We start from the raw sequence: 15,909 nt of genomic DNA, 5'->3' as shown, positions 1-15,909 counted from the left end.
GTCTGCTTTTTATTTATTTATTTTTAAAAAGAAAGAACAGAAAGGTCAAAACAGAGCTTGTCAGTTTGATCCTATAGGACAAAAATGTGAACAGACAATAATGGGTTAAATAAATGAACTACGTGAACTTGTAAATGGATTTCAGGCATATTTTCATTTCCCACTGCTGCAGTGGGGAAAAAAAGTGGCTCTCATTAGTTGATGCATCTTTTAGCAAATGTTTCCCCTTCATGACATCACATGGGGAAATAAACGCTCCCTCCAGTAGTGGATACTCACTTTGACCCTCTTACAGGTTGATGAGCTCTGCCCTCTGAAATTATGAGCTGGAACCACTTCTTCTCCTCAGAAAAGCTACCGGGAAACAGACACAGCTCATTAGCATTTAAAGGTACAGACACAGAAACAGCCTGTTCTCAATAGAGCCACGAGAGGGACTTTTAGAGTGGCTGAAATTGAGGACCACTTTGAAAACAACGCTGACACCTCGGTGAAATCGTTAGAATTTGTATAAAATTGTACATTTAAGTGACATTAACTCATTCATCCGGCTGCCATAGAGGCTGCTCAGCCTGCAGCAGGAGAAAGTCGAGGTTCAGTGTTTTTCTCAAGAAGTTGAGAAAACTAATTTAATCTGTCAAATGCCGACTGGAAAAAATACAGGAATGTTACTGATGAGTATGTTTAGGATTTATATAAATTTGGCATCGCATTAACAGAGTGAGAGCATGAATGACTTTACAGGTGGTCTAATGAGGGTTTTGCTTCAGACCTTGTTTATCTGTTAATAATCTGATGGAAACGGTTTCATGTCCATTGTCTGCCTTCACCTCGAGCGCTGAGCCCCCCCCCCCCCCCCCCCCCCCCCCACCAACACGGGATTATTACACTGACTAATGTCATTAAATGTATCAGAGCATTACACCAAATAATGATGAATTTCAATGAATTTAATGATGAAAAATAAAAAAATGAATCTGGGAGATGATCAGTCACAGAGTGAAGCACAGAAAATTGTGGAAGAAATTAATCTCACCACAATAAGAGCATCTCTGCTGGAGGCTGTTTGCATCTGATTCCCAACAATATTAAAAACATGGAAAGATCAAAGGTTTTTTTTTAGGAAATGCATGCGTGCAAAAGGAATTTAGGTAAACTGTGGGGATTGAATTAGACTCCAACCCAACTGCATACTGATAAGAATCCTGCTTTTAATCACTGGTTGGAGCCTCAAACATCCTTTCATGGACAGACTGAGTTCAACAGGTTGTTATTATTATGAATTATTATGGAGGAAACAAAAGTGAGACGAGAACTGAAACTAGAAACATTTCAGACGTGATGAAAAACAAGTGATGAGAATTCTTTAAACTCTTTATAATTTCTAATTTCCTCCTATCTGATGTATGTACGTAGGTGCAAATATATATAGTATATATCGAATTTTTAATTTGTATTTATTTGATTAGATTTTTTCAACACTTGCTATATATCCGGTTTGTTTCCATCTCAGAAGTAAACTCTCCATATCAGGTTATTGTTTTTCACATTCTTTATTAGTACTGAGATGAGGAACATATATAGATATATAAGTGTGCAGAGCAGGGTGTAAAACATATTTTACTTCATGCGGCCCAGTTCCATCTTGACTGAGCCCGACTGGCAAAATAGTGCCAAATTAAGCTTTAAATTCAAACTAAATTAAAGTTTTTCATAGTATACGTTATGAAAATATCTATATTTTCACAAAAACCAAACAATTACTACAGAAAATGACTACAATCTCAACACGAAGCCAATTTCAATGAAGCGTTTTGATGCAAAATACAGCGACGTGTCTAATTAGCTCCTGGAGCTGTTGCATTGTGGGTGTTTTTACAAACTCACCCTGACAGCGTGGCGTGGCAGCATCATTGTTATCTCAGCTCAGTGTCTCAGTGTTGTGTCGCGACTCTTAATAAATTTGTTTAATGTCTGTTTTGTTTTGAATTTTTGTTTTTTTTATTTCCTTGGTGTTTTGGCCGGAGCCTCTTGCAGGCTGGTTTTCTTGCCCACCTCCCCGGTATCGCTAAGAGACGAGGATATAATGAGTTCGTGTATATATTTGTTGTTCTGTGTGAAATAAATAAAAATAGGCGGTGATGTTTTCTTCTTTACCTCAGAAGCATAAACTGCTCCAGCATTGTGTGTGATCCTCACAGCGTGCCTGATATTCAACATTCATGAAGGCAAAAGCGTTAAAAGGATTGTGTGTGTGTTGCTCTGCACATCTGTCAGATTCAATCCTTTTTTCCATTTTGCAGTTGTTTTTATAGGTGCAAACCGTTAGTGAGCCAAGCACAAAGTGTGAGGATAGAATCCCCCCGTCTCGCCAGCAGCCGCCGACACCGTCCACGTCTGATTCCCCCTGCAGAAATCCAGACTCATCAGACAAGCCGAGGCTTTGTGTGTGTGTGTGTGTGTGTGTGTGTGTGTGTGTGTGTGTGTGTGTGTGTGTGTGTGTGTGTGTGTGTGTGTGTGTGTGTGTGTGAACTGTAGCCTCCGTTTCTTGTTTGGCCTGCGGGCGTCTTCTGCCGTAGCTCATCTGGTCGGAGGCTCGCCGGCCAGCGTTTAATCTAACAAACATTGCGGCTGATCTGAGAACGCAGGTGTGAGCTGCGTTCACTCGGCATGCGGACGTGGCCTCGCAGCGAGCGATCGCTGGAACACACCGCGATCGAGACGCTGCGTTTTGAAGCGACTGGCAGCTGGAAACCCCAGATGAGACACGCTGCGTCGGCGAAATGTTTCTCACCACATCCCTCGACTTTCATGTGCGGCGAAAACATTACAGGATTTATCGGGTGATGAATACATGAATTATACATATATAAAAAAAATGTAAGTGATGTCACTGATAAAGTGACATCACTTGACTGTAATGTAGGCTAATGCGAGTATCAATACGGTATAGATTTGTATTTCCAGGCCTGCTTGTACTCCCGGCGGTCGGCCGGCGGTGGATCTGCATGCTGATGCTGGTTGAATTGAGTCTGGCAGCATTAGCGGCGTTCGATACGAGGAGGTGGAGCAGAGCTGCACACCGGCGCTGTGGAGACTCTGCAGAGGAGGAATATCTGCTTCCCGTCGAAGCCCAGTCGGCGCCAGGATTAACCCGAACAACAAAAAAAATGAAGCGACGGGCTTTTATTCTGAAGGTGAATGGTGAATCCTTCAGACTGTCCTCGTTCGAGCGTCTCGTTGGTGAGAACCGGTTCTTTATGAAGCCGTCAGTGAAAAGCTTTCGAGGAAATAAATCAAGAAGCTCAGACATTTCCGTGTCAAATGCGTGTTTTGGTCATTGTGCATAAGTTTAATTTTGAAGACGAGCACCAGTCGGGCTGAATGTATTGATCCTGATCAGTCATGAGGTTGAACAAGTTATAGAAAATAATATCAAACTGCTTCGGCAGTGAGGAGAAGGTCACAACTCCTGTCGAGGAAATTAAGTTTTCTTTTATTTAAAATGGCCCCAAGCCCTGCTTGGGACTAAAGCAAGCAGGGCTATCAGAACATAAGGCCCGTGGGACGAAGCCGTCCGGCAAGAGGCTCCAACCCGGCCAAATTTAAAAGAAACACTGAGACGCGAGCTGAGGTACCAGTGATGGAAGACAACAAACCAGCATTCGCCTCAAAGCCGCGCTGTCAGGGAGAGTTGGTACAAACACCCAGAATGCAACAGATGTAGGAGGAGTTTGTCTGGACATTTCATTGGATTTTGCGTCAGAAAGTTTCATTAAAATTGACTTTATGTTCAGATTGGAGTCATTTTCTGTTGTAGTTGTTTTGGTTTTGTGAAAATATAAAAAAATAAACCTCATCAGATATCCTCTGCAACACAGCCAAGAAAAACCTTACATTTTAAGATGAAGAGTTATCATGGTACTAGTTTACCGGTCCTGCACACTGCCACGAAATAAAACGTGTTTAAAAAGAGAGACGTGTCTTTTAAAGTAGTTTATATGTATGTACACGTGTATTCACTGTTGCTTTAATAGTTTAATATGTTTTAGTTGATCGTTTTATATATTTGCGAGCGCCCTGTCGTCGTCTCTTCCAGCTGTGAGAGGTTCGCTTGTCTCAGCTGTGATGTTTGAAATCACTGATCTCCTTTCTGATTAGACACAAAGGAAAAGCAGAGCTGTTATCACTGACACCGATACGATATAGTCAAAAAAATAGCGTGGCGAGGGGAACGCCGCACTTATGTGGTGGAAAAAAGGAGATTAATTATAGTTATTAAAGAGAAGACACAGTTTTCTTTTTTATTCTTGTTCAACCATTGTGTTCACCGAACTCTGTAATTCATGCTGAGATAATGAATATGACATAAATATTGAAATTTTCAAAGAAAAGACGTCACTGAAAGAGCATAAATAACAACATCTTATTGATGTAGTGCTATAGTTACCTCATGGTGAAACAAATACTTGTAATACATCAAATAATGTGACAGATACCCTTTAACAACTCTGTGTACAGCCTGGAGACAGTTTGGTCTTTTTCTCCTGGACTTGAGCAGGAAGCAGCGAAGAGCAGCCGTCTATCCATCCGTGAATCTTCCTCATCCAACTAAGCCGAGCTGATCCCGGGGAGCTTCGCTCTGGACAGGACGTCGGTCCATGAAAGACAAAAACCTGCTGAACGCTTCACAAAGCGCTCCGACAATACGGGAGGAAAATACTCCAGGCTGGATGCGACAAAGAGACTCGTTTTCCAAGGTCACCGTGATCAAAGGGTTCGTTTGATTTGAGTTCTGTTGCACTAATGTCTCTTTTCTTAATACTTTATGAAAAAACCCTCCACAGTAATTCCTTTATTATTAAAACAGTTTCTGTTGTTTTGAGAGTGTGACAGTGTTTGTTTCTCTTGGAAAAACACCATTAATTCATTTTATAAATATATATATATATGCCTTCCTGCTTTTCTTGAATACTATTTTTGGTGTTGTTGCCATAATTCAGCCTGGGTGAATTTAGAATTCATGATGTGTGAGTAATCCAAAGGAATGAAACAACAAAAAGAGAATAAGTGTCAGAAGCTTCATCAGGTGTCCACCGACAACACAAGCATCAATAAACTGAACAAATTGAATTTATCTGCAATCTGACATGAAAACTGAACATGCGATGAAGATTCATAGTGAATCTGAAGGTCTCTCTCTCTCTCTCTCTCTCTCTCTCTCTCTCTCTCTCTCTCTCTCTCTCTCTCTCTCTCTCTCTGACTCATTGTTTTTATCATTTAAAATGCAGAAAGAAGAAGTCAGTTGGACGTCTGTGTGGCTGTTGAATTAACTTGAGCTAAATTGTTTTGCTTCCATCTAGTGTTCATTGGTGGAACTGCACTCTAGGTGAACTTCGAAATTCACTTTCTGAAGGTTTTTCCAACAGTTCTAATAGTCCCCATACCTGGAATGACGCCTCAGAAGTGTAAAAAGTCTGTCATCTCCCTCCCTGGCTTGTTTCAGTTGTTTAGAAATAGAATAGAATAGAATAGAATAGAATAGAATAGAATAGAATAGAGAATACAGCAGTTCTATATTGTCACTCTGAAAGCAATGTTAAAAGATTGTGTTAACGGCAGTGAAATGTGGTTGCTGCATCCTCTATGCCAGCAATAAATACACAAGTGCAAAATGCAATACTGTGAGGAAAGATAAGATATTATGTTTTAAATATTAAAAACGAAGAAAGAACAAAAGTAAGTAGCAACTTTCATTGATTCTCTGTTTTAACAACAAAGACACTATATGTAGACAAACAAAAAACCATAGTGTCGTCAAATCTCTCTCGACTTTTGAGTATTTTAACATAAGTCACTCATTTAGGAACACACGGTTTTATTTGTGGTTCTAGCTAAATTACAGAATGGAGATAAAGAGACTCAATTACATTTAATAACATTCAATTACAATCTGAGCGGATGGGTTATACATACTCAGTCCATTCAGTTCAAATCCAATAAAACATTTCCTTTTGCACCCTGAGGGAGAAAGACAACTTTTACAAATTGTTCACGTCATATATGATGTTGATCCAGAGAGATGTCTTTTGTTTTTAATAAATAGTATCAGCTGTACCAGCAATATCGGTATTGGCCAAGTGTATCTGTGTTAGTTTGACACTTTAAAAAGTTTCAGTTGAAAATTGGAGTCGGTGTTTAAAGCCCCGTTTACACAACAACGTTTCATGTGGCAACACCTAATCCGTTAAAAAGAGGAGTGTGTTTCCACTGCAGCAGCGGACACACTGACAGCGATGTAGTTGGTATGCCGGGACATAGGAGGGCGCTGTTGCTTATTTTTGTAATGAAACCACACAGACATGTGGGCAGAGAACAAAACGCTATAAACGTGAAGAAAATGGAGAGAACCTGACATCCGCATGGACTGATGACGTATCGGATGCTATCAGGGGTGAGTCTCAACTATTAAACTACTGATATGGACGATAAAACTAGAATATGACCGCGAGTCAAACCACTATGGGTCCGCCATGTTTGTTTACAAGTGGATGAGCAGAAAGGGGGGGGGGGGGAATGTGCATGCGCAGTAAGAGTGCTAATCGCCTCCATCAGTCTCTACAGGAGGGAATAGCGACCGTGTAAGAATCCTTCCACCTTGGGAGCTGGTATAAAAACTTTTTCAGATACAGTGGATCCACTGTCGTGTAAACAGACCCCACAAAAGTGAAGAAGGTTTTGCGGATACCATCATATTGGTTGCCGTGTAAACGGGGCGTTAGTGATATTGCTCCGTAAAGGGTTAATAAAAAACGTGCAGAGGATTAATCTGATAAATGTTTGTGACATGAGAACAAACGTCTGTCACACCGTGTCCTCTGGCAACGTCACCACTGTGTGTGTGTGTGTGTGTGTGTGTGTGTGTGTGTGTGTGTGTGTGTGTGTGTGTGTGTGTGTGTGTGTGTGTGTGTGTGTGTGTGTGTGTGTGTGTGTGTGTGTGTGTGTGTGTGTGTGGGTGTGATTCATCCTCGTATATCACACAGGAACACGCCCCCGTGTCTTGGCATCATTTCTCTCATGTTTGCTTGTTTTCTTTTCCATCAGCTTGGCAGCGCGGGGTGTCGAGGGGGCGGGGCCGACCCGGCAGAGATTTGTCACCCAGCGGTTCTCATGTTGGAGGAGTGAGGTAAATCCTCAGGTGAGTCAGCGTGAGGAGACGACCTGTTCAAGCACTTTTACTCCACCGGAGCAGGACCTCTCCCCCCCCCCCGTGCTGATGAGAACATCGGTCATGACGAACCGCTGGCGTGCAAATCGTCTAAACATGTCACTCACAGGCTTTTGGATGATAAGAAATTTATGTCACGGTGACGCTCCCACTGATTATGTGAATATGCCTTCAGCATTCACACATATTTGTCATCCAAATCTTTGTTGTGATTCGTCTGACTTCTTCCGTGCCGCGCTACTCCTCCTACAATCTTTAACCAGTCGGAAGAGTTCAAATATGAAAACGTGCAGCTTTGTTCAGACGCTCCTGCTGTACGTTTTCTATACCTTTAACCGTTTCAGAATAAAGCCCCCCAAAAACTGAATGAAGCGGATCACAGGAGATCAGCATCTCCATGGCAACCAATGCTAATCTCAGCACTGGAGACGCCATGGAGCCACGGAGACGACGAGATCAGCTTTATTCAGCCTTCAGCATTCACACTTGCAATACAAACTATCTAGTTTTCACATCATTTTACCTTCAAGTTGTCTTAAAAATATAAAAGCCTCCTTTATACCTCAAACTCATTTTAGTCCAGAGATCACATGCGGAACAATCCTAACCTGAGTGGGCCAAACCATTCAAATAAAAGCTTTTTAACCCTTTAATACAAGTTGTTTGATAATTCCAAAAGATTTTCTTTGTTTCAGTGCAAAAAAGGGATGAACGCATAATCAAAGAGTTTACGATGCAATATCTTTATAAAATAAAACCTCAAAAGGTTAAAATTATTCAAGAAAAATAACTGCATTCGCAATGTTTTTACATCTTTATTGATGTGAAAATACTTTAAATTGTCAGCAAAAACATTTTAATAAAAAATTTGATTTGTGGCATTTGGCAGGATTTAGCGTTCACACATTTACAGGTTCAGCTTCACTGTATGATTCCACTTATTGCTGCCCCACTGGTGATTCAGCTCAGGTCTGTGTGTTGTGTAATGTCTTAATAAAAAGCTGAATTACTTTGACGGAGAAATCACAGCAAATATCCTTGTAATCTTTATGTAAAGTCCGGAGCCAGAGTGGACTGATTTCCTCCTGTGATTCACTATTAAAACCAACAAACTGCGACCAGAACGATGAATTTTAATTTTCTGTATCCAGACGTTGAGATTACATTCGTGTCCGCGGAGCATTCAGTCATCAGTCTTTTCATCTTCTCTTTGATCTTCACTGTAGTGAAGCAGCGCAGCGTTTTAACATAAACCCGCTCACCGGTTCAACTCATCCAAATGAACATTTAAAGATAAACAACATAAAACCTTTTACTTTCATCACAATAAAAAGAATTTAAATTAAATATCAGTGACACTCGTGTTCGGTAATGTTCAGATACACAATCAAAGTGCTTATAAAATATTCATATCACCTTGATATAGGCAGTAATGCTGAACTGTAACGTCTTCATCATGTGGGCCAACATCGGTAGCTTCTGCAGCACAATCTGGAGGAGGTCGTCCGCCGTTGTTGTCGTTAAGTCACGTCGTGGAGCGGGTCGCAGAGTTATCGGGTCGAGAGGCGGGGAGATGACATCATCGTTTTCAGCAAATGTGAGTCCTGTCCATTCACCCGTCCCAGAAACCCGTTTTCAAAAACACCGGTTGCGATGCGGTTACATGAAAAGCCTTAAACTAGCATAGCACATCACCCCAAGCACACCGTCCCCACCGTGAAGCATGGCGGCGGCAGCATCATGCTGCGGGGCTGCCTGTCCTCGGGGAGGCGGCTCAGAGTCGCTGGAGGTAAATGCAAGACAAACTTCGGGGTCTGAAAACAGTTGAGTCAGGCGGAGATTCATCTTCCAGCAGGACAACGACCGGAAACATCCAGCCAGAGCGCCGATGGAAACGTCTGCATCGAAGCATATTGATTCGTTAGAACGGACAGAATCAAACCTCTGGCAGGACCGGTGGTTCGCCAGCCGTCTCCATCCAATCTGACTGAGCTGGAGCTGCTTAGCAGAGAAGAATCGACAAACAATTCAGTCTGTCGATGTACAACTCCGGTAGAGACAAACCGCAAAAGAGTCGCAAATGACACTGCACCTGAAGTATTGACTCAGGAGGCATCGATACTTCTGCACGCGTCACTTTTCAGTTTTTTATTTGTAAAAAAAAAACAAAGTATGTTGGTCTGTCACTTTAAATCCAAGTAAAACACATTTCCATTTGTAGTTTTCATATGACACTTTCTTTTTTCAAACCGCAGGTTGGACAGTAGAAAGCAGAATAACACACAGATCTCTTGCACTTTCACTCGCCGCTCTTGTGACCCAGACGAGGGGATAAACAGACGCCTCAGCCCGGCCGAGGTGCGTCTCCTTGCCAAGATGGGAGGAGGAAGAGACGTGCCGTCATTGAGCCTTCAGCCTCACTCGTCTCCTGCAGGTGACTCAACGTTTTCCACTGATTCACGTCTGTGCAGGAAACCCGGCGTCTGCTCACTCTCCTCACCAGCTACATCCTCCTCTTCCTATTACTTTACTCCTCCTCTCCATTCATCTCTCTTTGTCCGTGTTGCCCCCTTTTTCTTTTTTGCCCCCCCCCCCTCTTCCTGCCAACTAATTGTTGTTGCGCCGCAGCGTCTCTTCCTCCTCTCAGCCTGCAGTGTTTCTCAGCAGCAGCTCCAGGGCTTCTGGGGAGAGAGAGAGAGAGAGAGAGAGAGAGAGAGAGAGAGAGAGAGAGAGAGAGAGAGACCTCCAGGACGTTCAAAACAACAACAAAAAAGACCCTAACACACCCAGTTCCACCTGCGGGCCGCTGCAGCCCGGCGAGGGGATTTCACCGCGCTGATGACGGGACGCCGCTCTTCCTTCCTGCGCCCACATAAATCTGTCGGTGGACTCCGTCCCGGAACTCTCATATTAAAGCTGTTTTCCATCACGTGCGGCTCTGCAGGGGAGGGAAAGCTGACATGAGGAACACCAGGGGGTTGGACTAGGGGGGGAAATGTTGTTGGTTCGTATTAATCACGAAGCTTCGCTGACCCTCTGATTATAAACTGAACGCCGCTCCTGCAGCGTCGGGTCGTCTGAGTTTAACTGTATCGACGAGCAACAGGCAAGAAGGGACGGAAACAACGGATTTTAATACGTCTGCAAGGGTTATCGATTTGTGAAAGAATTTTTTTTTGTTTTTAAAAAGAACAAAGACTGTTGTTAAGTGATGCTCCGTGTCTCTGTGTCTACTCATGGTTTGATTTTTTTTTTTGCTGCGTGTAAATAACACCTTCGCTTCTCTTCTCCCAGAAGAATGACAAGAATGGACTTGCAGGGACATTTCTCAACTGAGTGAAGGACCTCTGTCATCTCACGTTCAGAACGGTGCGGGCGAGCAACCTTAGGCTATAATCAAACACACACACACACACACACACACACACACACACACACACACACACACACACACACACACACACACACACACACACACACACACACACACACACAGATTCATGCACGTTCAGGTTGAGCAGAAGTATTTACATCCATTAGCTGCTAGTTTGCTATGAAAGGACGGAACAATACCTTTGAGTGTAACATTTAATTTTCAAGTAGAAAAATGATGCACAAGCTCTTCACAGCTTCCCACACAGCTGCGACTTACTTTTCAGGCATTTCAGGGAACGGATACACAAACAAGTGCCGCACATCTCTGTCACATTTCTGTCATAAAGCACCTGCAAAAGTTGTTTTTCTTTTGCATTTATTAGATCAGTCGCTCTTTGCAGTCTCGTGATGCAACACCATTTCGAGATATGCCAAGATCATTCTGTCAGTTATGCTCCCGCAGTATAAAACAACAAAAACATTGTTTACATGAGAGGTGTTGAAATGCACTGACTGAAATACTTTCACCAGGGTATACAAACATTCTGCAGTCTAAGTTGCCACAGTGAACCTGTGCACACGGCAGCAGCACAAAAAGTTCACATGAGTTTTGTCCCTGAGACGGTTTGGAAAGTCTGCCGGTGCTCGTCGGTCCTCGAGGCCGGAGGAGGCGGCGGCGGCGGCGGCGGGTCACAGGACGTCGGCGCACAGAGGGAGGCTGTGCTCCGGCTCCTGCAGGTAGCTCACCTGCCACGGCAGCCCCAGAGCCGCCGACGGCTCCACGAAAGTGTCCATGTATCCCTGGGTGCAGGAGGCCCACACCCCGGGCTGGTACCCCAACCCCTCGCCCGCCTGGGGGTACCGCAGCGGGCTGGTCGGGCGGTCGTGAGCGCTGCCGCAGTGTCCGTGTCCGTACAGCGGTCCCTCCGCGGGGTAGCAGGGGTAGTGCGGCGACGGCGGGCAGGACGACAGCGCGTTGTCCATGTAGACGTGGGGCTCCGCAGGCAGCCGGTGGGCGTTGGCGCCCGGCTGCGGCTGCATCTGGTGGGAGATGGACGCGTGCCAGGGAACGTAGGCCTGGTGCTCCAGGCGGGGAACCGGGACTCTGGTCTGCTCCAGGCGGGACGGCGCCGGCCCTGCCGGCCCCGCCGTCGACCGGTTGCACTCCCGGTGGCTGCAGGGCTTGCCCGGCGGGTTCGAGCTGAGGAACACCGACAGCGCAGAGATGCGGTTGATGGCCCTCTGCAGCGTGGCGATCTTCGAGAGTCGCTTTCCGCTGAGGTCGTGGTTCAGGGCGACTCGGAGGGCGTTGAAGGCCTGGTTGTAGTCCATGATGCGTTTTCGCTCTCGGACGTTGGCGGCCATTCTGCGAGCTTTGGACCGGACGGGTCTGTTGCGTTTCTTGGTCTGACCTTCCTCGGGGTCGCTGGGACTGCTGGTCGAACCCTCGCTGTCTTGGAACGTTGCCTTGGTACTCTCCTCGTCTTCGCCTTGGTCCAGCGCGCCGAGCTCCAGTTCCTCTTCTGAAAACTCTGAACCCGCAACGCTGCTGCAGCTCATCCTGTCGACGGTATCGACGCGCTCCTCCTGCTTCGATGGTACTCGCAGTCCAGAGACTCTGTCGTTGGTGTTGTGAGCTCTGCCTGTCCTGACGGTCCTCGTCACACTTCCCAGCAGCTCCTCGGCGGGACTGGTGGGGCTGTCGGTGTTTGCTGCTGAGCCGACAGCCCAGGTATCCTCCTCCTCTGACTCCTCTGGTGCCTTGTGATTACTTGTACCTCAACAAGACAGGTTGGCCTGCTTTTTAAAGAGCTGTAAGTCACATGGTACAGTCACCTGTGAAGAATGGTGCTCTCTCTCTCTCTCTCTCTCTCTCTCTCTCTCTCTCTCTCTCTCTCTCTCTCTCTCTCTCTCTCTCTCAGGTTTATGGTGCCCTCCAGGTAAATGGCACTGTCACCTCCTCCTCCTCCTCCTCCTCCTCCTCCTCCTTCTCCTGACTCTCCCTCACATCCCTCGGAGGTTCTTACCGAAGTGTTTCAACACTTCTTGTCAGTGTAAAACACAAGCAAAACATACTCATTATTTGACAGCACTTAAGCTCACACTTCCTTTAACATCCTAATAGACGGATTTTATTTGGCGGTTTTCCACTCTTCATCACAACTATAATCTCCTACAACAATTATGTCTTTCTACTTTCCATCAACTTTGAAAATCAAGTTACTGCGAGTCACTTGGAGTCTTGCATGTAGCTTTGTTATGAATTATTGCTTTGCACAGTAATGTCTTACTCTTTTCACTTTTCATCATATTAGGTATTACTATTGTTTTTATTATCTGCTGAGTCGGTCTCCAAATTCCTTTTCTCTTATGGAGATATTACAGAAATCCCAAGAATCCCATTCTGGCCATGAAATTTCTCAATGCAAAGCACAAGAAAAAACTAAATGAAAAAGATTAATCCAAAATTCACAATGCAGATATTATAATACAATTGCTACCACACAATTATCAAATAAAATTCATGATACAAATATAAAAGTCCTAATATGAAAAAAAAAGTCCAAATATGAGTACATCTTTAAAAAATGAGTAGTCACAACACAAATGGAAAAACCATAATTTGAAAAGGGACATAAAATTCAAGTACAAAAGTCACAACAGAAATGCAAATGTCTCCACGAAGAAGAGAAATAACAAAAATTTAAAAGTCCCAACACAAATACAAAAGTAACAACACAAACACAAAGATCAAATAAAAGTCACAACACAATAACAATAGTGACAACAGGAGGAGATTAAAGGAATTTATTGATCAGAGGGTTTGATCTCTGTGACTCTCAGTCCGGATCCATGTCCAGTCAGCCGGCACTCTTATTCTGGCTTTTACATTTGCGTTGCAACTTTTACATTGAGTTGTAGCTTTTGCATTCTCATGATCGTTCTTAATACTTCTTCATAAAATTCATAATACTTTTAATTTCTCTGACGTTGTCTGGGCTTGGCTTTATTCTTTACTCTATTTGGGTGATTGGAAAGTGGATTTTATTCACTTGGAAATCTTTGACGTTGTCGTGAACTACGAACATAACTGCGTGGCGAGTGTCTTCCTGCGGTGAGAAATGTTCACAGTAACAGTCGTGTGAGCTTCCCGACTTTCCTGGACCGGAATTTCACCACATTCTTTTTCCTCTGCGTTACATAATGAGCGGCTGTTGCTTTTTCTCAGCAATTAGCAACGAGGGACATTCGTTTAAATAAATGTTCCCTGAATATCAGTCCCACTGATGCCCGTGACAAATTGCACATTCATCCAAGTGTCCTAATCTGTTTCCTCCTCTTTGTGGAGTCTGGGAAGAAAAGAGCCTTCTTATCTGGCGTCGGTTTCAATCGTCCTTGCAATTAGCCGTCCCTGCAGCGGCCATCTCCCTCGCCGCCGCTGCTCCCTCTGCCGCTCAGGTTTAAGGGCCATGTAATTTAGAGGTGCTTCCCTGGAACTCATCCCCATAAATCAGGCCCGGGCAGCACCCGAGGACAAGAGCAGAGCGAGCCCCAGACTTCAAAGCAAAGGGAAAAAACAAGGGCAAATATTTTACAATTAGAACCTGCAATTGCTGCTGGCCGAGGCGATCGATCTTTCATAGCCGCTCGCTTGTGAACGTCCTGATGGGACGAGCTGCTGTAGAACTGAAATGCTGTTATACGTGGATTTTATTAACGGCCTCGTAGAGCAAAGAGTCACACATGCTACTTTCAGAACTCTTCATATTTAATCGTTTTCCTCGTTGAAATATGCGAAGTGGAGCAGTGGAAGGCGATTCCACCGACCTTTAGTCGGGCTTCTGGCCAAGTGCAAAGGGTCAGGTCACTAAAGACTCTGAACCGTGGTAGTAGTGGTGGGGGAGGGGGGGGGGGGGGGGGGGGTCTGGTGGGGGGGGCGTTGAGCAATGAGTCAAGCATTGCTTCCTTCCTGCCCCTCTTCTTTTTATTGTGTATGCAGCGGCTTTGAGACGCCAACCTCTAAAGCAATTACAGCCCAGAGATTCACCTCTCTGCTTTCAGATGGGAACGTTTTTACTGCCGTGTCAAGGTAATGAGGCTGAGCTTTAATTTATACGCCTCCACGGCCACCAGTGGACGTATTTTTTTTGGAGGGGGCAACAATTTGCTTAACTACTAATGTGAAGTATGAGTATTTAAAAAAAATAATCTTTACAATCTCTTGAGAATTTCCATTTCAGTCCTGCGTTTTAAATGAAGTGAAAGGATGTTTTTTTTTTTTTCTTTCTCTGAAAGGCTGGGCCACACAGCCATTAACATGTCAACCTTGGGTTTCCACGCTGTGCTCGATTTTATGAATATTACACATTTGCTTGTAATGGGGAAACAAGACATTCATATTGGCTCCTGTATCAGGTCTGACTCCATTTAATCATCGCAGCTGTCATCATTCTCTGTGTCGCAGAGTAAAACAAGGTGTTGGAAACAGTTTGACCCGAGTCGACGTCTCGTTTGCTGCAGATATTTTCACTGAACTTTCAATTATGAGAATCTTCTTCTATTAGATCCCAAAGTTGCCGTTTTGGACTGAGATCTGGCGACGACGTCCAGTGAACTTATGTAAATACTGAGGGAAAATAAAATCTCCTCTGCTTCAAGCGTCATGTTTTTTGGAAAAGCTGACAGATTGTGCAGGTCGGATCCAGAGGTTCTTTGACTTCCTGTCGTCTTTCTACCTCCTCTTGTTTCTGCTTGTTGTGGTGCAGAACTCAGCATATGAGGCCAAACGTTTCCAGACCCATTAACCTGATAATCATCATCATCATCATCATCATCACCGTAATACTAGAGTGTAGTGATACGATTGGGAAATGTCATTTGTATTGGTTGTAAGTACTATTTCGGGCAGTGAGTAAGGTATTGCAGGTCTCCACTTGTACCGTCAGACTGCTCTGTTTGGTCCATATATTCACATATTTCTACTTTTTATAAAAAAGAAGGAAATGTTGCGCTGAGGAATCATTTCGGGGGATAAGTGGATTTGAGGACGGAGGATCGGTGGTGATTTAGCTTCACAGCAATAAAATACTCCCATTCAAGTCCAATTGTGAACTTTAACGTTGATTTTTCATAGTTTTCCTCAGGTTTCCTCTCCAATAACATGGATTTGAGTTGAACCTGTGACCTTCAGATGTGAACGTGAAGTTGCAGAGTTTTGCTCTCAGAGCGAAACTCACACAAACGATTGAACCACAATGTTGTTTTTGAAGGATTTCACTCTTCTCTTCCTTGTGAGTTTTTAAAAT

General features: G+C 44.2%; 1 protein-coding gene across 1 annotated transcript; it reads right to left on the bottom strand.

The window, feature by feature from the left end:
* Positions 1–10,811: 10,811 nt before the first annotated feature.
* bhlha9 (basic helix-loop-helix family, member a9) lies at positions 10,812–12,378 on the bottom strand. Its single transcript, XM_080482705.1, has one exon. It carries the CDS (start codon positions 12,161–12,163, stop codon positions 11,294–11,296), a length of 870 nt encoding a protein of 289 aa, XP_080338831.1. The 5' UTR covers positions 12,164–12,378; the 3' UTR covers positions 10,812–11,293.
* Positions 12,379–15,909: the final 3,531 nt, after the last annotated feature.

Source organism: Lipophrys pholis, assembly GCF_963383615.2.
Source record: "Lipophrys pholis genome assembly, chromosome: 16".
In the NCBI taxonomy this organism is placed as follows: domain Eukaryota; kingdom Metazoa; phylum Chordata; class Actinopteri; order Blenniiformes; family Blenniidae; genus Lipophrys; species Lipophrys pholis.
This window is presented reverse-complemented; position numbering and strand designations above follow the sequence as displayed.

Excerpts from the sequence above, each read along its gene's own strand:
- bhlha9 (XM_080482705.1), bottom strand. The coding sequence starts at position 12,163 with ATGAGCTGCAGCAGCGTTGCGGGTTCAGAGTTTTCAGAAGAGGAACTG.